Source organism: Lagopus leucura, unplaced genomic scaffold (assembly GCF_019238085.1).
Source record: "Lagopus leucura isolate 7727_CA_CO unplaced genomic scaffold, USGS_WTPT01 Super-Scaffold_100026, whole genome shotgun sequence".
Lineage (NCBI taxonomy): Eukaryota > Metazoa > Chordata > Aves > Galliformes > Phasianidae > Lagopus > Lagopus leucura.
In genome coordinates this window covers 3,218,595-3,240,953 of record NW_024962277.1, presented here as the reverse complement: position 1 = coordinate 3,240,953, position 22,359 = coordinate 3,218,595, and the positions used below count along the sequence as shown (strand labels likewise).

The 22,359-nt window shown below is 36.9% G+C and overlaps 1 protein-coding gene across 1 annotated transcript in view; it reads right to left on the bottom strand.

The window, feature by feature from the left end:
- LOC122185055 (ERC protein 2) overlaps positions 1 to 22,359 on the bottom strand; it is a 158,047-nt gene that overhangs the window by 134,431 nt on the left and 1,257 nt on the right. Inside the window, exon 2 of the mRNA XM_042880533.1 lies at positions 10,529 to 11,323. Coding sequence (XP_042736467.1) covers positions 10,529 to 11,185 — 657 coding nt within the window. The 5' untranslated portion in view covers positions 11,186 to 11,323. The remainder of the gene's footprint in view (positions 1 to 10,528; positions 11,324 to 22,359) is intronic.

Here is a 22,359-nt window from a genome sequence, read left to right as displayed (position 1 = left end):
AACGCTCTACCCACTTTACGCCAGTGCCACTACATTTGAGCAACTGATGAAGAGATCCAGCTGAAAATTAACCCAGGGGAAAAAATAAAATGAGTATTTTGTCCCTAATGGAGCAAATCAGGCAGACATACAAACTCTAATAATAAAAATTTGAAAAATTTGTAGGAGAAAAAGAAAGTGCAAGCCTGCTAGTAGGCACAGCACTGTAAACCTCTCACTAAAATCCAAAGATCTGCAGAAAAAGAATGATAGCAAAGGTCAGATTACATCAAATTACACGTGCATCAAGTATTAAAACTGTGGGAAAATACAGTCATCTCACAGGAAGTAGAAATTGAAATAAATTAAACTTAAGTGAAACATTCTATAAACAAAAATCTAGAAGCAAATTACACTTTGCTGATTGATGACAAAAAGTCAAAAGAATGCTAAAAAGCATAAGCCTTCATCAGTGTATGAAGATTGAAGTCCTACATTTGCAAAAAGGCACTATGTAATGTGCTAAGTTTTTTAAGATCACAAATTTAAACCTATCTAGAACCCATGGGATGTCTGAGTAAGTGAACCTGAAATAACACCAGCTAAGCAAGAATGTCATTCTCCAAAACTGGCAGTTAACAAAGGAGGCATCAGTCTGTCTGTCTGTGTGGCAGTGAGGGGAAGAGAAGGGAGAAGGAACAACTAGGAAACGTATCCATACTGAGTGATAGCGCAAGTCAGAATCAATTTGGTGCAAGACAGAAATGCTTTCTTATTATCAAATTCTTCAGCTTTTATTGAGATACATTACAACATCTGAAATATTAATAACATTCCAGTATATCACAATTGCTCATAGAATTCATAAGTTAATAAATACAGGAATAAATTTTATTTTATTTATATGTATGTACACACATTTTACCCCCAGATTTATTGCAAAAGCTTAGTTCAAGGGAGAGTCAATAAACAGTAGATTCTACCTCAGTCATTGAAAACTAAATTACTTAATTGGACATTTCTGGGACATTAACACAGGTTTTGGAATTGAGGGTAGTTTTTAGCAGGATCAATTGTTATCACCTCTCCTGAAGCCATTGTTAAATTAAGAAAGACTTAGAAGTTGAAATAAGTATGGCAAAATTTGTTCTTAAAGCTAATTTTATTTTACTCTATGCTTCAAAAGTCTTCCTTCCTATATTTTGCTGCATTCTCAGCTAATGACAGCATGGCTTCTCCACACAGTGAGGGAGGTAAGAAATGATACTGGCCTACTCGAACTGGAATGTTTATTGTTGGGGCTCTTATTCTTGTTTCTTAGTTACTCCTATATGCTTATTTAAGGAAAAAAATATTTTTCTAAAATTTTTCTCTAAAATATTATATAGAATTTTCTTTTTTCTTGGACTTGATAAACTAGCACTATTTGCTCATTTTGCCGTTCTGAAGTCAGTCATAAATGCAGGGCAGTCAGGTGGAAAAGCCTATCATGAGTATTCTCATCTAATTGTTCATATTCTCATTCTGACAGCTCTTTGCCTCTTCAGGGAATAAACTGCCTGAACGAGATAAAGAATGCTTTCTTAAGCAAGTTTTGTGCTTTTGTCTCTATAGTTCCCTCCTCCCTTCCTTAACTCCACTGGGGAATCTGAAGACATAAGTCTAATACAATGAAACTACTGCGGTATTCACCAAGTTATATAGTTATACCGCTGCGTTTCAAATAAACTGAGAATGTGGGGAATAAATACATTTATTATAAATACAAACTAAATATTAATATAAATTAAAATAAATGTGGTCCACAAGGGAATGATGGCCTATAAGCAGTTGCTGTTAACCAATAATTAAGAATTATGTCAAATATTTCTCAGCTGTGAGAAACTTTTACTCAAAGTTATAAAACACAACAACAACAAAATCCATCTGGACACAAGTTGCGTGGGTAGAACTGCAAATTTCTCTAGTACTATATAACTTTCTTGTGGAATATCACAAATTCCATTTCAGCATTATCTACATCCAAAAAGGTTAAATATTTGGAGTTGTTTCATTGTGGTTTTTTTTTGTTTGTTTTGGTTTTGGGTTTTTTTTTTGTTTTTTTTTTTGTAGTTATTTTCTTAAAAGAGAACATATCAAAATAATACAAAATAATATTCCTAGATGTGAACTTTAAACTCAGTATAAGCATTTAATTAAAATAGTTTTTACATAGGTAGCATATGCACTGAATTCCAGAGAGCTGTGCTGACAAGCAGGTGCATTTATGGATTGGCATGAGTAGAGATACAATTTTCAGCTGCAGAATAAATGCCAGTTAGGAATTCAGATTTCCCTCAAAACTCACAGATGCAGCTTACTTTCTTCCACTCAGAGAACAGTAGGAATTTTTGACAAATGTAGTGTTGTCAGTGTATTTTGCAAATATAACACACAATTATGTATGCTCTTTTACTTTGATAAACCGTCTGGTTTTTATCATACACTTGACTTAAAATATCAAGTATAGCAGGGTTTAAACAGCAAGCTGCTATTTCATCACTGCCTTCAGTTGCATCAAGCAAAAATACAATACCATGATGTTTAGATATTCTTCCAATAGTTTAGTTAACAGTGTTTTGCTTTAGTGGTAATTATTAGCTATCTGGAGTAAATATCACAATATCACATAGAGGAAACAGAGCTCACTGAGAGGACTATTATTCCAGTTTTTCTCCTCCAACGTGAAAGGGCTTTCCTTGCAACATCAGTCTGAACGTGACTTAAAAATAGGAAGTATTTATTCTTAGTATGCAGTTCTTTTTTTAATTCTATTCTTTTTTTTTTAATTTAAAAGCTGCTTGTGCCTGCTTTTAAAAGTGCCTGCTTCTTTCTATGCTTTTCTTTGATTTAAAGAGATTCTGTAATTAAAATTGTACTCCATGCAATTAATACTGTAGTCAATTAAATGGAAATCTTAGGTCTGAGCAAAAAACAGGAATAATTTCAAGGCTTGCTTTAGCTCATCTGAAACTACATCTTAATGTGTGTTGTTTTCTCTCTAGTTTTTGCTGACCTTTGCTTTTCTTGGACAGAAAAGTGATGTTCTGGAGACCTCACATTCGTTCAGCCGTAGATGGAATTGAAATAGAGATTACCTTACAAGACCTCCGTGCTCTTTGAATCTCTAACACTGAAACATTTACACTGATTTGCCTCAGGAGTTTCCTTTTGGCAAAAACATCATTTATTCCTTCCCCTTGAGGGTTCAAAGAGCACTTCACATGAAATTGACTGCCTTCTTTTCACATGTGTTTTGTTAGCTTTGTATATCATCTTCAAATGCCAAGAGTAAGAATAATAACTAGACTGTGGTAGATGCCTAGGGAAATTGAAAATTTGAAATGTAAATACAACTTCCCCATACTACAGGCCAAATATTGCAAAATTACTGAACTCAAAAGTTATTTGTTCCCACTTCAGGCAATACCATTTGAGCAAAGTTATCTTCTGTAAAATATACACAGAGGTTCTGAATGTTTTGTTGTTGCTTTTGCCAAATCAGCTGATAGATGTTCTTGCAATAAATTCAAGAGCAAGTCACATCCTGAAACTAATAGCTTTTTATAGCTCAACTCCATGGCACCAAGAAGTCTCATAGTAGTATTGTCACTACTATCTTAGATACATTATAGAGAGCAAATAGCAGATCAAATCAGAATCTGAACCCAGTATTAATAAGGCACAGCTCCAGAACATGTAGTATCCAGGTTTTTTGTTTTTTGTTTTTGTTTTTTAAATCAGCAACCACAGATTAAGTCACCATAATCCCTGTACTCCTCTCACTGACATGACATACACACTCCCACCACTCTGGAATACATCTGATGAACTCCTCAAATGCCTAATGGAAAAGTTATAAAGTGATATACAGGTTTCAATTTAAATTATATGCATACATAAGAAGAACACTCTACAGCATGCCCAAAAGGATCACGTTTTTCCAAAGTAACCAGAAGATGAAATTCCCTATTGTAGACTAATCAAAATCATCTGCCCAGCAGCTGTTGGGGACAACTCAGAAAATTAAAAATGGAACCTGAAAATCCAAAGAGATTTTGGATCTGAGAGACTGCATCTAAAATAGTAAAGAGTGAAAATGCATAATGAAAAAAGAATGACTCATTTTTTCCACTACTTCCTTGCCTTTCTCTCCCTCACTGCAAATGAGGGAAAATTCTGAAGAGATTCATCCCCAACATTTTTAAGATTTAAAGGGTTGAAGGCTGGAAGAACACCAATTTACAAAAGTTAACAGAGAAATAAAATTTAAAAAGCACAAACCTGCAGTCTCCTCAAACTTACTGAGGGCGCACTCAATCCCCTCATCTAGGTCATCAGTAAAGATATTAAACAAGATGGGCCCCAGTACCAACCCCTGGGGGACACCACTTGAAATGGGTCACCAGCTGGACTCAACTCCATTCACCACGACCCGCTGGGCACGGCCCTCCAGCCAGTTCCTTACCCAAAGGAATGATCAACAGAAAAGAAATTTGCCAAGGATAATGTTTGATGTGTTATCTACAATTTCTGTAAGAAACTGTATTGTTCATGTGATTAAATGTTTAGTTAATTATTTCAGTATACTTTATGATTTTTAAACCTTACATCAAAAATAAGGGCCTGCATTATCAAAGTTAACTAATTGTATGATGAATCCAACTCTTCCTACACCAACAGAACCCAAAATGGTTTATATTCAAAACACAGTTAGCTCTCTCTCTATCTCCATCATTTAGGAAGTTCTGATAGCTTAAAACACTCCACCAGAACAATTGCTTCTGGATTCATTCTAATTTAAAGCAAAGAGCAGATGCCATGCTTGATGCACAGCTTATTGACACCTACTGAAGGAGTATCTTCAAGCAATGTTACAAACCTAATGCAAAGATAGCTTAAAGGTAGTTTTATCCCAACATACTTTCTGCTAGATCTGTATTTTTTTGTTATCTTCTGAAACCCCATCAGAATCCTGCCTTCTGTACAAAAGATTTGACCCAGACAACACACCAGATAATCACTGTTGAGCAGCAGAACCATACTTGGAAACACATCATAATGGGGGACATAGAACACAGTATTTGTCTGAAGCTGCAAGGGAAATTTAACAGGATGAAACTACCAAATTCAGCAGCAGATGATCATCATCATTAAAGCACAAAAAAAAAAAAAAAAAAAAAAAAAAAAACCCACACACAGGAGCAACAACTCTCTTTGTAGCATCAACCATTAGATGTGATAACATATGATACAAGTATGTTCAAAGTTGATGAGACAACAATCCTGAGTTATACAGCACTACGCATTTCTCAACACCTTTTAATGAAGGTCTGTTTCTTTTCTATGGTCAACCTACCTGTCCTTAAACCACCACTAGCTTTGTTTATACTTTGTTTATAAGGAGTACCTACCAACAATTATTATTTGACACTTGTTACGACTTAAAGATGTAATTGGGAAAATATTGGCACTTGTACCACTGAGAGTGAGACACATCTTGCACTTTAAAAAAGTGAGCAAAAAGACAACCCAGCTGACTAAAGCAGTATTTTACTTATAGCCCTTTAAGTTGCTTTTTCAACAACTTGATTTCTAACATGATTAATAAAACAGCTTTTACCTGAAATCTAATAATACTGTTCTTTCATCTGAGTTGTACACACAATAACAACTCCAAAAGATGACTTAATGAAAAAACTAAAATGCATGTTCCTTGCCTTTTTTTTAGGAAAAAGAGAACATAAGATCAATATTTGCTTTTCTCAGATCTCTTTATATCTCAAAAATGCATTAAAAAAATATAACTTACTATCTCTTTCAAACGACCATTACAATGTGCTATAAGTCCCACACTAACAAGTCCTACTTTCTACTAACTCATGTATATACATGCATTGTTTTCTAAACCAGAATACCACCAAAGGCTTCAGTCAATAGTAAACAAGCACTCACACACACCTATCAGGCACATTCGTATTCTTTACCTTGCTCAGTACTTCCCAAGCTTTTTCAGATTTTGAAATCCCATTTTAAAATGCTTTGTTTAAAAAAAAAAAAAAAAAAAGTCTCATCCACTCTCAGCACTCTTTGAGTTGCAGCTTTCTCAAAAATCCCTTGGGCAGCTACCAGACTCCTTTCTAGTACAGTATGATACAGAGTGAAGCATGCTAAGTATGTATTCTCATTCACCATCAGAATAGTCCTGCTGTTTGAGTTCCTCTCCCCACATACACAAATATATGAAAAAAACATTGTTTTATATTCACGCTCAAAAAAGGAAAAAAAACATCACTATGTCCTTCCCTTTCACTATGCTTTTCATCTTCAGGTAAAGTTTCACTTAATTATTACTGTTTAATTTATTACACAAACACTTCAGTACCTTTTCTTGTTTAAAAATAAGAAGTGGAAATATTTTGCACTTACCTAAATTGTCATCAGGGTAAATTAAGTGAAGAAAAGAACGATGATAACATCCAAAAATGAAATTAAAGTCTGCAAGCATGCATGTATCTCTTAACAGAGAGGTATTGAAAAATAAGCTGAAGAAAGCAGGAGACAACAGTACAGTGACAAACAGAAAATAAAACAAATGAACATGCAGAAAACATTGAATTTTAAAATATCTTAGAGCATACTTTCATGGGTCATAAATACTATATTGCAGTAGTGAGGTAGGAAAATATCGTTTACTGTCTCTTCTTTTACAATGCAGGTAAATGAGAAGTTTCCTTTGTATAACATGCTATGCATCAGAAAGCAAGTAAGTATTGTTTACCATTTTTATTAGAAAACATATGGTAGTCTGGTAAAGATTTTACTAGTAATATACTTTAATACAAAGAATGGAAACATTTCAAAATGTTCTACTGTATTTTCCTTTAGTTTTCTACTTAAAAACTTGTCACAAAGTAAAAATGAAGAGCATGGAAAATACAATCGACCAGCCTGACTTGCAACTCTGATTTTATGAATATTCATTTGCTTATCTGCTGATTAAATTAATATATTTTATCAGCTCTGTTCTCTTAAGTATGAGTTATTAATACTACTACAGACACACAAAAATTATTTCAAGGAATAATTCTGTATTCAAACCTATGAGTCTCTCAGAGGAACTGTTCAGTACCCTTTTTGTCCTTTCTTTTTTCATTAATTAAAACTCCTGCAGTAGCAGGGCAGGAATTACACTTCAAAGGAAAATCAAAATTTATAATATGTTTCAAAGAACACATTAAACAATCTAACATTACCTGTTTTTCTGTAAGGCAATAGAATAAAAAGGATCAAACTCACCGTTTATTTCCAACATGGTCATATAAACACATCACAAAAGAAAAATAACCACTGTTCATTGTGTGCAGTGACTCATATTTGTATTGATTACATAGTATTAAACAAAGACATTTATAAGCTGGGTTAGGGGCCATTATTTTATGCAACTCGGTATATAGTTTATTGAAATGACACCATAATAAATCTAATTCAGCTTTTAAAAAGTCATAAAAACATATTAAATGATAAAAATTAATGCATGATATAAAAACCAGTCAAGTAAAATGGATCCATTTTGTGGAGTTCTGTTGTTGTTTTTTTGTTTTGTTTTGTTTTTGACACTCAGGAAACAATCTTAGGAATTAATTTTTTGAAGATTTTTGTGTCATCTCGGTGTTGCACGTCCTTCCTATCATGCATTCTCACATTCTCCTGTCTGAAAAAGAACAATGTGAGGGGTGCCATATTCAAAAGTCATAGCTGTCATGTGAAGTTCCCACTGACCAGAAAAAGGAAAACACCACTTCCATTTTTATGAAACGTGGACAGAAAAGTCCAGAAAACTTCAGGTCAGTAGCCTCATCTCTGTTCATGGGAATATCGTGAAACAGATCCTCCTGGAAGCTATGTTAGGGCACTTGCAAGAAGAGGACATGATATATGACAGCCAACATGGCATCATCGAGGTCAGATTGTGCCTCATCAATCTGGTGGCCTTCTACAATAGAGTGACGGCATAAGTAGATTGTGTCATCTACATGGAATTCTGCAAGGTCTTTGGTATGGTCCCACACCACATTCTTAGCTCTAAATTGAAACAGTACAGATTGAAAGGGTATCCACTATTTGGTGGATAAGGAATTGCTTTTATGGTCACAGTTGGAGGGTTGTGGTCAACAGCTCTATGTCCAGATGGAGGCTGGTGACAAGTGGTGTCTCCCAGGGGTCCATCCTTGAAGCAAGTGCTCTTCAATAACTTTATTAATAATGCAAATAGTGGGATTGAGTATAACCTCAGCAAGTTTGCTGTTGACACCAAGCTAAGCGGTACAGTCAGTAAGATAGAAGGACAGGATGCCATCCAAAGGGATCTAGACTAGCTTGAAAAGCAGGCTCATGAGAACTTAATGAGGTTCAACAAGACCAAGTGCAAGTTGTTGCACCTAGTTTGTGGTAATCCCAGATATGTCTACAGACTGAGAGAACTCATAGAAAGTAGCTCTGCAGAGAAGGACTTGGAAGTTTTGGTGTATGAAAAGCTTGATGCAAGTTAACCATGTATATTTGCAGCCAAGAAGGCCAACTGTATCCTAGGCTGCACAAAGGAACACGGTCAGCAGGGTGAGAGCGGTGATTGTCCCCCTCTACTCTGTTCTCATGAGGCCTCATCTGGAATCCTGTATTCAGGTCTGAGCTCCCAACAAACACAAGACAGGGCTGTTGGATCAGATCCAGAGGAGGCCACAAAGATGATCAAAGGGCTGGAGCACACCTCCTGTGAAGAGAAGTTGAGGCAGCTGGGCTTATTCAGCTTGGAGGAGAGGTTCTCAGGAGACCTCAGTGTGGCATTCCAGTACTTAAAGAGACTTTATAAACAGGAGAAAGGTTTACTTTTTACATAGACTAATAGTGCTACGATAAGGGGGAATGGTTTTAAACTAAAAGAAAGGAGATTTAGTTAAGATGTAAAGAGGAAATCTTTTACTCAAAGGTTGGCAAGGCACTGGAACAGGTTGCCCAGAGATGTTGTGGCTGTCTCATTTCTGAACGCATTCAAGACCAGCTAGGATGGGGTCCCATGCAGTCTGATCTACTCTTCCCATGGCAGAGGGACTGGATGATCATTAAGGTCCCTTCCAATGCAAACCATTCTATGATACCAGAGGTTGCAGAGACTATAATTATACGCAGATTCAAAAGCAGACTCACTTAAAAGTCCCCTGAAAGTTAGGAACACAAAGTGTACATGTTTCAATGAGTACTCAGTGGAGTACTCACCATATGCTTACTTCATCCTCTGAACTTTTGGACATTGTCACGCTAGGCTAGATAAACTTATAGGCCAATCTAGTCTTCTATGTTATTACCTTCTTACAGAAAAGATTCATGAGAGACTGTGAAATACCTTATTTTTGTCTTTTGCTAGGTTCATTTTAAAAAAAAAAAAAAAAAAAAAAAAAAGAGTACTGGTTAAAAAAACAAATCTTCCATGAAACAAACAAATGAACAGGACTTGTAACAGCTATTAGCTCCCTTTCCCTTCAAAATGAAGAAGAAACTTTCAAAAAGTGTGTCTAACCACTTTGGTAGATGACTTAAGTTCTTTAAATACTAGATTCAAATTCCAAACATCATGTTACTTCTAAGTGAAGGGTATTAGGGTGATGCTTCCCTACGAAAGGCTACTAAAAGGCAATGCTTTATAATATTCCCTCTACTATTAATTGACACCAACTTTCAAGATTAGAAAGATTAACCAACAAGGCTTTTGAAAGAACCTCGAACAAATATGTTTACAATACTTGTTCTAGCAGCATCCTGGTTCATCCACCACAAATTCATTACCTTTTATTTTCTTGTATAAGTAGAGTGTCTAGACTGATAGTACATTTGTTTACTGTATTGAATTCCTGATCAACACCCAGTTGGACTGATTGCAATCATTCAGGACCAAACTTGTTAATTCCACAGCACATCATGTATCTAAGAGTTGCAAAGTTCGATGAGAACTAATGATTATCAGAAACTCAGAAGTAAATGAAAAAAGTTGGTTGTTGCTGTCTACCAGCCAGTGAAGAAGTTTAGATTGGGAATCTGGAAGTGACAGAAACACAGGATTGTGTTTTTGTCTGGGGAAAGTTAACAGATGGTCTGAAAAGGAGCAATTTTAAATAAGACCAGCAGCCAAGAAGAATGTGGAGACAGAAATATGATAATTTTTATCTACTCAATGCCACTGTTTTATATAACTTTGTGAAATAAAATATTTCCTTGAAGTACGACAATAGAGCTTTAACATTTTCATTGTTTTGGGACAGGATTATTGCATTGCAAATAAAAGTATTTGAAGTACATATTTACAAGATAGACTTTTTCTAAGTCTCAGAAGCATTGCTGAAAACACCACTTCAACTCTATTATCTTGTTATTGCCAAATTTGATCCAATATTATAAGTAAAATACCAAGTACTTAGCTGTGAATTAACAAAAAGAAACTTCCAGAACTACTTACCTGATTTTCTTCATGGGAAACTCTCATTTGTTCTTTAAGAACTGACATTCTGGCTGCTTCTTCCTTCCTCAATACTCTTTCTTTCTTTAATTCAGGACTCCAGAAAGTTTTGATGCTATTCATGGAGGATCCCAGCTTGCTGTCTTTAATGTCTAGTTCTTTTCTGAGAAGATCATTCTCCCTCTGTAGGTCCTTAAGCTGAGCCTGCAGGTCTAACATAGTACTATCTCTAACCTGTCTCAGCATAGAAGGAACCTGGTGGTGATGATGGTGTGAAGATGTGGTCAGACCTCCGTGTTGATCAGTGTAAGAAAGGACATCTGTGTGGGACAGTCCAGCTGAAGCAATATTAGGACTGCTTCCCATAGCTGTGACTCGACCACCATACACAGCTCGATTTGTAGCCCTTCCAAGAGTCATTGTGCCCTTTGGGAAAGTAGTAGAAGCTACACCTTCATGGTCACTCAGATACATTGGTCCAGATGTTGCATAGGCTGCATTAAGGGACTGGATGTTCTCCATTGATAACGTCTTACCTGTTCCTCCTCCTCCTCCACTACTTGTTCGCCTATGGCCCAGGCGAGGAGATCTTGGCAAACGAGGAGACCTGGAGGGACTTCCTTCTAAGTTGCTGATTGTTCTCGCACTTCCGTACATCTTTCTTCTACTTTGAGGTACTGTTTAGTAAGAAACTAGTAAGACTAAAGTTGAATATTAAATTTATAATTCCAGCTAGAAATATTGGCAGTTTCACTGTATTCTTCCAGTAGGCAAAAAACCTTCCAATTCAGGTACCTAAAAAGGACAAAAAGATATTACAAAATAAGTAAGATTTCCCCTTTGTCTTAGAAAATATTTTTACAATTAGAAAGTAAAACGCATAAGTCTTAACTACTTAAGTAACTACTTTGAACATAAAACTTACAATACATTCTATATTTAGGCTGTCAGCATTTTAAATCCAGAGAAAAAAAATGCTCATTTCTTTCTTATTAAAAATATCTTCACATTTTTATTTATTTTAACAAGCTTTCTGTTGCACTATGAACCCAAAAAAAAGCATTTTAGCAGGTAAGTGGAATAATATTAGACTTAAGTGACTGATCATGTGAAATTACATACAGGAGAATACAATAGCTGCTGTTGGCATTAAAGACTACCAAACACAAGTATTCCATTTTCAAAAGGCTGTTTAAAACAAGGAAGTTCTTTTACATAGATATCATATGGATATATACATAGAGGTTTTTAGAAGCAAGCAATGTTCTAACAGCTCAGCTTCAACCAGTAAAAATATTTCAGGAAGAAAAATTAACAAAACCAAGCTAATTTGAATATATTCTCCTAAACTGTCACAATGCAGTATTACAACACTTTCCTTATTGAATGAAGTAATGGCTTGCTAGTGTTTGTTGTTAATCAGCTTCTCAAGAAGAGGTTACATGGCTGTCATCTAGGCTTTCCTTTAGAAAAGGAGTGCCTGACAGATACAGTTTTCTTTCTTTCTTTTCCCTTATGCATATTACTTCTGACAGAACTATCTTCACAACTTACTTAAACAGATAGGTACAGATCAAATATTCTTACTGTTTTTAAATACTATACTATTACTATACATGAAATGGGTTCTATTAATTTAATTGGTGCTCATTAACCAGCTCCAGTATCATTTATTTTACAGGTAATTGGAGGAAGAGCAAAGGTTGGATCATTTAAATCCAGTAATATTTAACTGCTCCCTCACAGCATTCTCTTTACATATAGATACATTATTTTTTAAATATCTGATACAAAATATCCATCCTGCAAGTGAACAACTCTGGCATGAAAAACTACTGCAGATATTACTGTTGCCAGCAAACAAGAGGCATGCCCAGCTCTCACCTGATCCCCTGGTTGTCCCACACAAACACACAGTGCATGGTTTATATTAACTCTAAGAATTGTTCTGTATTTACCACACTTTCATCACATTTAATACTCAGCAGAGTCTAAAGCATTTTTGTTTCATTTTAATTATCATTATGCATTTAAACTAACTGAAATGTTTTCTTATTTTGATTCAATTACTATTACATATCAGTAGCCATTCCTGCAAATTTTCACCTCCTTACCAAGAGGTGAATCAAAAGCCATGAAATTTTTGAAATTTGTGAAAGATGTGAAAGCCCACGGCACTACGCAGTGGTGAGAAAGCTCAATGGAATCAAGTGAAAACAACGTCAAATATCATGGGGAGGACAGGAGAGCTGTACAGACAAGAATGCTATATTCACAACTATAAAGACCAGCCCTTCTTCTTTATAGGAGCCCAGGAAGCACAGTGACTACTAAAACTAGATCTTAGCTGCACAGAAATCATTCTTCTCATTATTAAAACAGGAAATCATTTTTCATGAAGGATAAGATTGTTTTCCTCCTGTTCACTTTGCTGGTGGTGATGGTGGTAGTTTTTGTTAGGTTTGGGTATTGGTTGGTTGGAATTTTTCTTATTTGCTTTGCTTAAACTGTGGCAAAAGGTTCCTCTTCCCTTATCCTCAATTGAAAATCGATATTTGAACTTGGAACTAATTTCTGACATTGCATCACTATGTCTTTGCTTATACTGTCCTCAAAGGCAGGCATAGCAGGGCCAGTGATTGCCATAATGTGGATCATGTAATATAAAAAGAAGAAAAAAACCCTGACAATTTATGCTTAGAAAGCTCAGGCCCCATTTAGAGTCCCTATGTCTCCTCTGGCCAGAGGCACCAAGTCAGCAGGAAGTTTGGATATTAGCCAAATCCTTAATAGCTTTGTACAACTACTTGCCAATACTCACATTCAGCCAAGGTCTCAAACATTTGTAATACTGATGAAAGCTTTAAAAGAACCTTTCCCTTACAGCTGTCCTCCCCAAATAATGTAGAGTGACAGCTCAGTGCAGAAATATCACATTGATAATTTTACACACTCAGTGGCTTCCAAACTGTCCAAAAACTGTTTAGTCATATACAGCTCCCATAATATAAACTGAAAACAACACAAGAACTCAGAGATGATGCAGAAGATACATTCTCCACTAGAATTCAACTGCCTCACATTTGGAGGAGATAGAAGATTCACAGAATAAGTTCTGTTCCATAAAAGTAAATGTTCTGGCAAACAACGTGTGTGTGTGTGTGTGTGTGTGTATATATATATATATATGTATATATATACATATTAAAACTTACCACAACAAACAACAGTGTTGTACACAAAAGCCAAGGCATACACATGTATTTAAAGTAGTGATCAAAAGGCAGAGACATTTCTGGCAGATCTTTTTAGATTACCTTGGTAGCTAACTCTTTTTAAAGGGGCTGAACACATCCTCAAAAAAAATCTCTTTTTTTCTTTTTCTTTTTTTTTTTCCTTTGCATGCTTTTTATCATCTGTGATGGCTTGGGGAAAAAAAAAGCAACCTGATACAAACTACAATGTCTTTTTTTTTTTTTTAAAGTACACCTCCTTTCTTTAATCAGAGCAGTACTGCATGCTTTATTTCAGTAAAGTAAGAAGATGGACAGTATGCTGGTTCATATGGTGGCTCTTTCAAGACCTATATTGCTTTCATCAAAAAAGGGAGCATATTTTTCTCTACTTACCATTGTCAGACTGATGAAATGATTTTTCCCCCCACTTTTCTAATCATGAGAAATAAAATCACTTAACTCTCCCCATTATTCTACTATTCCTGAGAAGTTTGAAAAATAAAACATACATGACACTAAAAGTAATCATCTTCATTTAGGTTCCTTTTAATTATCAATAAGCGTTCACTACTAATTTCACTACTTTATCTTGTAGTCAGTTAATGACAAAAACAGCGCATGTGCAGTTGTGTATAAACTTGGTTACAGAGTCTGTTTTGATCTTGCCAGTTGGTGATGTCCCTTAAGATCCAATGATGCAAAATGAAAGACGAGGCATTTCTCACCTTGCAGGAATAGCTTTTCACATCTGCATGGCTTTCATTTCTATTTCTTACTACAGAAACAGTATATGAAGAAGAATGTAATGACTGCTGAATATACATCTAATGATAAATGTGGAAATCTGTCAAGAAATCAAACGCTGCCTGGTGCAGGGACACTAATTAACACTCATCATGCAATCAGAAACTCCTGCAATGGAAATATTTGATCCAAATGCAGTATTAAATACATTGAGGAACAAGCAGTTCTGACTGAATTAGCCAGATTGTCAACTATATCAAAAATCCAAGTTCATTCTGATTTAATAGTCAGTCAAAAGAAGCAGAGTTATTTGGCATCATCCATTGTTTTAAAAGCATTGACATAACCAAGCCTTATTATACATAACATTTCAAAGATGCAATGTAAAATACCTCAGTTTATCAAAGCTCACAGTTCTGATAGTGGATCAACATTTTGTTAGCTGTCTGATCTCTGCAGCTTTCAACATTAAGATCCTTAAGAAATTTGTTGGGAAAAAAAGTTAGCAATTAATAGGGGACAGAAATGAGTACATTTCAGAACATTGAAAGCATTTCTACTGTTGGAATCTTCTCAGCTTACATGCACCATGATGATCTTCTCAGGATACACAGGTAACTCAAAGGCTAGGCCAGTATTTGGCCTAATAGCTAGGACAGAGAAAAACTCCTAATTTTTCTGTCAGCATATGTCTTGTGTGCTATATTCTGTATCCTAGCCTACATTCACTGTGCCTTCCTAATGCTCCTACAATTGTAGATCAGTTGCCTCATACTTGTGTTTCTTCCTCCATAGCAAACCTCATTCGTCAATGCAAGACTGCATTTACCAACTCATCTTTTACATGGGATTACCCTAAGGTGCCCACTTAGTCTGGCAAACAGGATCTGTAGCTTAATGTCTATTAAACAAACCAAAAAGTTAGATGCCTTTTTTTTAATTATAATTGGAACTGACTTTTCTTGGGAGGAAACATTAATGAATAAAAGCAGACATCATTACTCAGATTACCTTAAAAATTTGTCCTACGAAGTAGCACAATTTTGCTTTGCCAGAGTTTACCCAGTGACTATGTAACACTTCATAGAAACACTGAACTCCTTACAGACTGAATCACTTTTCTACTTCAATTGACAAGCCTGTGCTTAAAAGTAAGCACAAGACAAGACAACCTAAAGGTTTTCCAACCAAAATCAGATGATTGGCCTTGTTATATTATTTCTGAATTTAGAATGGCAAGAAACACCTTTCTTCCTCTTTTAAGCAATCTGCTAGTACTTAAGGACAAAAACCTAGTTTCTAAAGCTACTTCAACAGGGCACAAGTAAGTTCAAGACAGACATAAGGGACGACTGAAAACATACTAAAAAAGTGCACTTTTCAAAAGCAATACATTTCATTATTAACACAGGTAAAGAATCAAAAGGAAAACTATAAAATAGAAATTTGAGCTAAATTAATTGTGTAAAAAAAAAAAGGTAAAGAAAATAGTGGGGTAATGGGAAAAATATACAGAACTTGTCAGAAATAATGTGTGTGTGTATATATATACATACACACACACACACACACACATATATATATATATATATATATATATGCTTTGAACAGCCAAGCTTCCTTTTCTCAGCTGAAATCTCATTTGCCTTGGAGCAGCCGAAGTACAGCAAGTAGGTCACTTTGCATTTGCAACTTCACATTGCTAACTTCCTATCTGGTCCACACTTCTGCTCTGTGAGCAAAGAAATCTGAATCCATGACAAAGGGAATTATAGTCCAACTTTTTCAAACAAATGTGAGGGAGATGATGACATAATTCAAAGATCAGCTCTTCAAATTGTAGTCATGCTAACGACACCAAGTTGTGAATCTGACAGAAACCTTGAGCTTTTCATATAATCTTTTGCCTTTATCTTTCCCCATCTGCCTACACAGGACTAATGGAGCTCATTGGGAGCATAAATAACACTTAGTTATAAAGAGAACATGACTGCAGATGTGTTGTATTGTTATGTCATCATACAAGAAAGGACGTTAGGCAAAAAATTACTCAAAAAATTTGGAAATGGGAAACCAGTATGGAGAGCTGCTGTGCTGCTCTATCCAGACCATGTAGAAAGAGCTCTTTAATTCAGATGATGAAAAGGCAGCCTTTAATCTTCAAAGTGACACAAATAAGATCTTCAGAAAAGTTACACTTTAAAAAGAAGATTTAATATATGTATGCTTACATTACTTCTCGTGAAAGTTTTTGTAAGCAGCATCATATAAAATATCACCTGGTATCTTCCTTTCCTGTTGCTGTATACACACACGCTCACTAACAAGGTTGTAAATGATTAAAATAAAAGACCCTGAATCGATTCAAATAATTGGGAATGAGAGAAGAAAAGTCACAATATTGAACTTTTCCTTTCAAATTAGAAGTATTAATAATGCCAAACAATCTTAAAAAAATAAATAAAATAAGGAAAGGAATTAAGGCCACAGTGGTAGACTATGGACAGAAAATATGGACAAAAACTTATGTTCATATATACGTAACAGCAAATATCTATACTGTCAAAAATTCATTCCAGTACTCTGAAACATAAGGCTGTTTATCTAATAACATCCACATACTACAAATATTAAATGCACACAGCAATTAATTTCTCGTAGGTATAAAGTCTAAGAACTGAAAGTAGTTTACAAAGACATTGACCGAATTTATAACTGAACTTGTAGGTTTGCCTAATTTCGTTTTAGGTATGTTTATTAATATTGACATTTACATTAATGTAATACTTCCCATTCTAAGATGGATTTCAAACTTGCCTCTCAGAAATAACCAGAGATGCTTCTACACAATGGATTATTTTCAATTGAATTTGCTAAGGTTACTTGCTTGAATGTTATTAAACACAGTGTTACAGATGTTTACAGGATAAAGCTGTATTTTTTTAATATACATATATGAAACTCCCTTTTTCATAAGAAAATATAGACTAGCCATAGGAGCAGCTAATAAGACTACTGCATAACTTCCTGTGTTTTCTACAAAATTAGATCAGATAATAGTCAATTTTTAAATGCTGGGAGATATGCCAACTTTATCACTCTGAATTTTACATTTCTTGGGCTCAAGAGTAGTGATATGCACACTGACTTCTAATATAAATTAAGAAAAAAATTATCTATTTGCGCATCCAGCGTTCTTCAAAGCTATCAGAATTTAAAAACATAATGAGCATTTCTCTTCTCCTCACCAGGATGGAAGGGTTCACACTTTTTATGATCACACCCAAAAAATGAAACTGGCTGTTCCTCAGTCACGTTAGATCAAAATCCCCTGAAGGAATGCAGGCTCTACAGGTGATACTTGATTTACTTCATTACCACTCATTCAGCACAAAGTCAGCACCCCAGAACTGTTAGAAAGCAATTCACTTCTACAATTCTCTTTTTCTTTATTCCCAGAAAAGGCTGAAAACAGTTTCCCTGCCACTTCTGGCCACTAATGACTTCACATGACCTGATCTTCCACCCTTGCACTGACACTGAACCCTTAGTCAAGCATAATTGTGCCAATTCACAAGTGCAAGCGAGATGTCATTCCAGGCTTCAGCTGTGAACATCTCACACTGATGACAGATGCTATCACAACTGCTTTTCTTATGAAGAAAATTTAAGGGGAACAAAATCACCTAAGCAGATTTTAAATGAGGCCTGTGAAAGAGATATATAAATGCCAAGGCACACAACAACTGCCAGTCCTTAGTCACCAAAAATGAGCATGCTTCACAAAGCAAACTCCGCCTTCCAGAGTAGCATCTGAGAGCAACAGTATCTCACACATAAAAACAATCATGCTTTACCATGTCATGTTTGTTTACTAACCCGAGTTGTTTAAAAACATACACTGTAAGAACTGAAACTGCAACAAAAGTATATTTTAAGGAAAAGAATGTATTACTAATAAAAAAAGAAAAGTGTTTAAATCAAAGAATCAAAGTTCACATGACCACAGAAATACAGGCTATGGCTTTTTATTAAAAATAAAGGATTCGGGCTCTGCATATGTCACAGACATAATAAAATACACGTCAGCAAACTACCTGTAAGTTAATTTTACTAGCCATGAGAAGTGCTTAGTTAACAATACTGAAAACTGAAGCAGCAGCAGAACAACCTCCAACACAATCAAACTCCTATTCAACAAGAAGGAATCCATTTCTGAGAACTGGAGTATTAAGGCCTCCAAATCCATTTCATTTGTTATTTTTGTGAATACACAATCCAAATAGATGACAAACAGGGGAGTTGTGTCTGCGCACAATAAGCCTCCATTAGAAATTGGAATGCAATCACCAAAGAGTGTTCTGTTAGCCTCTCAAAGTCAGTAGAATACTATTGCCAATAAAGCACCATCCAAACCAAGTGAACTACTTACCAGAAGGGAAAGCATTCCACATGTTGCCAATGTTCTGGGTAATGTGTGATCTGCTAAGCCAAATTTAGGAACAGCACAGACTTTTCCTATACTTCTTTGACTTCCTTCGAAAAAGATTAGACATTACAGACAGCTAGGCAGTCATTAGTGGAGTTTGCATACATTGCTTTCTCTAGTGATTTCCTGCCAGACTGTGAAAGTGAGTTTAAGCTACCCTTATTGTGGTCTGGAAAACTGATGTCACCTTTCAAAAACCTGATTCTAAAACTTTTCAGAAAAAAATAAGCTTTTCTAAACACCCAAAATGTAATACGTACTTACATACCCAATCACTACTTGACCGTGTTAAGTATACCTCAAATTCTGAGACACATTACATATGCAAGCCTAAAAATAGAAATCCTGACACTACAGTTCCCTCTCATTACTGTTACAAATTAGAGACCACAGTGTTATTAAACTTTCTGAACATGCCCACTTCAAAGCCTGCACTTGTAATATCATGAAGGAATTCTAGGTTCTGTAACAGAACCTTATCCAGAGAATTGCCAGGGCATCTTTGCTACTGTTCTCCCCTGGGTCAGAGCTCAGCACCTGACAGCCTCTCTGGAAAGAGTTAAGGTTGTTACAACCACTGCAAAACAAAAGCTGGCTATTTAAGACATTCTGAAAGCAAGTATTTCAAAACCACCATCACTAAATGAATCATAACATTTCTCTGAAATCAACAACCAAGAAGCAACATTTAAACTTAAATATCAGACTACCAACATTTATTCATGAAAGATATTCACGTTTTCCTATACAAAAACACTGGATATCTTTGTTTTCAACCAAGCTTTCTTGGTTGCCACAAATAGCCCACATCATTCACCTAGGAAATGGGTTCAGCTGGAAGGAGGGGTGGGTAAAGATGGTAAGGGGATCCATACCTTGCATATGGAAAGCATCAAACTTTCATAAATCTATCTTGCTACTTATTATGATTGCAGAATAATTTTAATGTAAATCATTACATTTAAAGAAGTGCAACCAATTAAAAACCAAGTGGTTTGGGAAAAGATTAAATTGATGTTTCAGCTGATCTGCATTTGGATTTTCTTGTATCACCCTGAAGAAAAAAAAAATGTCCAGTTCATTTAGAGAATTTTACAGCTTATTTTTCCATTTGTCAGCTCTCTTTTGGTCAGCTGCTATCCTCAAAAAAGAAGATACAACCTCATTTTGCTTTAATAATTCTTGCCTTTTTTCCTGGACTTTGTAGAAAATAGGATAGTACAAACACTGCGAAATAAGTTGAGAAACCCTTATTATTGGTAAGTACCCATAAGACTACCGAAGAACAACAGCAACTGGCAAATTTATTTTAATGCAATCATAAACCTGGAGAAAACAAATATAATGTCACAAATAAAAGAGCAGTTGCATTACAAAAATATTGCAGTACCAGAACAGTTTTCTGAGGTGAATCTGAATAAACATCTCCATGTGTACCCCAGGCCTCCTACAATCTAAATTTAACTGAAAAAAAATAATAAATGCATCATAGAGGATAAAAATGTAACAAACACCATAAGAGATACAGGTGGAAGAGCATATGTTGCCTTGGAAGTCATACACTGGCTGGTTGCCTTGCCCTCTTTAAGGGTGAACAACCCACACTTCACTGTTAGTCATCCCTAAAAGGTCTGCAAGAATCATCTTCCCAAGGCGAGAAAAGCACCCTGAGCAATCCCTTGCAAAAACATGCCTGGCAAATAGCTAGCTCTAAAGGTTTCACTCCAAGATGGCTGAATGAGCTCATTTGATATTTTGCTACTAATATTGGCCACTCCTTTCCCTTCTCGCCTACAGCCCTCAGAGCGTGCAAAAGATAGGAGGCTACTAGCATGAACAATTACATCTTATGCTATCATTCATCAGAATCTGATGCAGCATTTGACTACCAGCAAGTTAAGAGAGCTAAGGAACTCATAGGAGAGAAAAGTAGCGAGATGGGTGTCCTCCAAAGAGAGTCAAGAGAGTATGATACATTAATAATGAACTCGGCCAGTAACTGCCAGAAGATAAAGAGACCTATGCTCAGGAAGACCAAATAAATGAATTCTTAATGCAAGAAACCAATTTCACCCAGCAGGAATGGAGCAGACAAGATGTCTCAGCATATCAACCTTCTCCTTCACTTTTGGGAAGAATGGAAAACAGTACAGGAGCTGAAACACCTACTGATCAAAGGGATGTGTTTTATTTCAAGACAGGAGATGCTTTCTATTCACAAAACCCATCTCCATGCTGGAGAGCCCCGCCACCTAAACCAGGACCTACAGGAATGTCACGGCTGGCTGCCAAAGCACGCTCTCCCCAGCACAGAAACAGCCTTTCTCACCTCAGCACCACCTCCAAAATCTCGTGCCCCAGCCGTCTGCTGGAGCCGGTACTTTTAGCACCTACTCTCTCACGACAACACCACAGGAACAGTAATGGCGAGGCTCCTCCAAAGCACTGAGATGTGGAGTTCCCACGCATAACATCCCAGCACGAAGCCAAGCCTTGCGTTTTGAGCTGAGTTGTTACAGTTAAAGCTATAAGAAATCTTCCACCACATACACGTATTTCACGAGGGAACTGGAGTAACTTACCATCACACACTCCCCGCGTGCAAAAGCGGATCTTAAAAAGGCGTCTTTTTCGCTTTCAAGGAAGAAAGAAACGAGGACAGGCACCACTCAAACGGACGGGGGCTACAAAACCCTTCGTTCTCCCACTGGGCAGGTGAAGAAAACACCCAGCAGCAACGAGCTGGTGACTGCCTGACTGACAAGCAGCGCGGTGACCCCGTGAAGCAGCCGCGGGGCGCTGAGGAAACCTCCCCGGGACCGCCGCGCGCCGGCCTCCGCCCTCGAGCAGCGCTGGGAGCGGGGCGTTCCCACCAGGCACGCAGGGAGGGGCGAGGCGGGCGCCGCTTCGTGGCCCTGCTGCGAGTACTGGAGAAAGCGCGCCCGCCCGCCCGCCTTCCTCCTCCTTCTCTTCGCAGGCAGCTCGTACGGCCGTGAGAGTCAGGTAGATACAAGGAGCCTCTCTCCCGAGCGGTGACGGGGCACGGGGTAGTGCTTTCTGTCATTAAAATTCAAGGCAGTGCTCCCAGCAGGTTGCCACAGGAGCACCTGTGAGGAGCGGCGCCGCCACAGCTGGGAGCGAGCCGGGACGGTGGTTGTGATGGGAAGGGGGTCCAACCCGCGCCTCTCTGCCTGCAGGACTGGAAAGAGCCTCTGGGGCAGCGCTGGGGAGTTGTCCTGAGGCGGGAGGGGTAGCGTGTCCCCGCAGCATCCTCCCTCAGGCGGGCGGGGGCGAGGCGGAGGATCGTCTCCGTCCTCAGTGTCGCCACAGGGAAATTAAGTGTCACTTAATGGAGGGGGGGG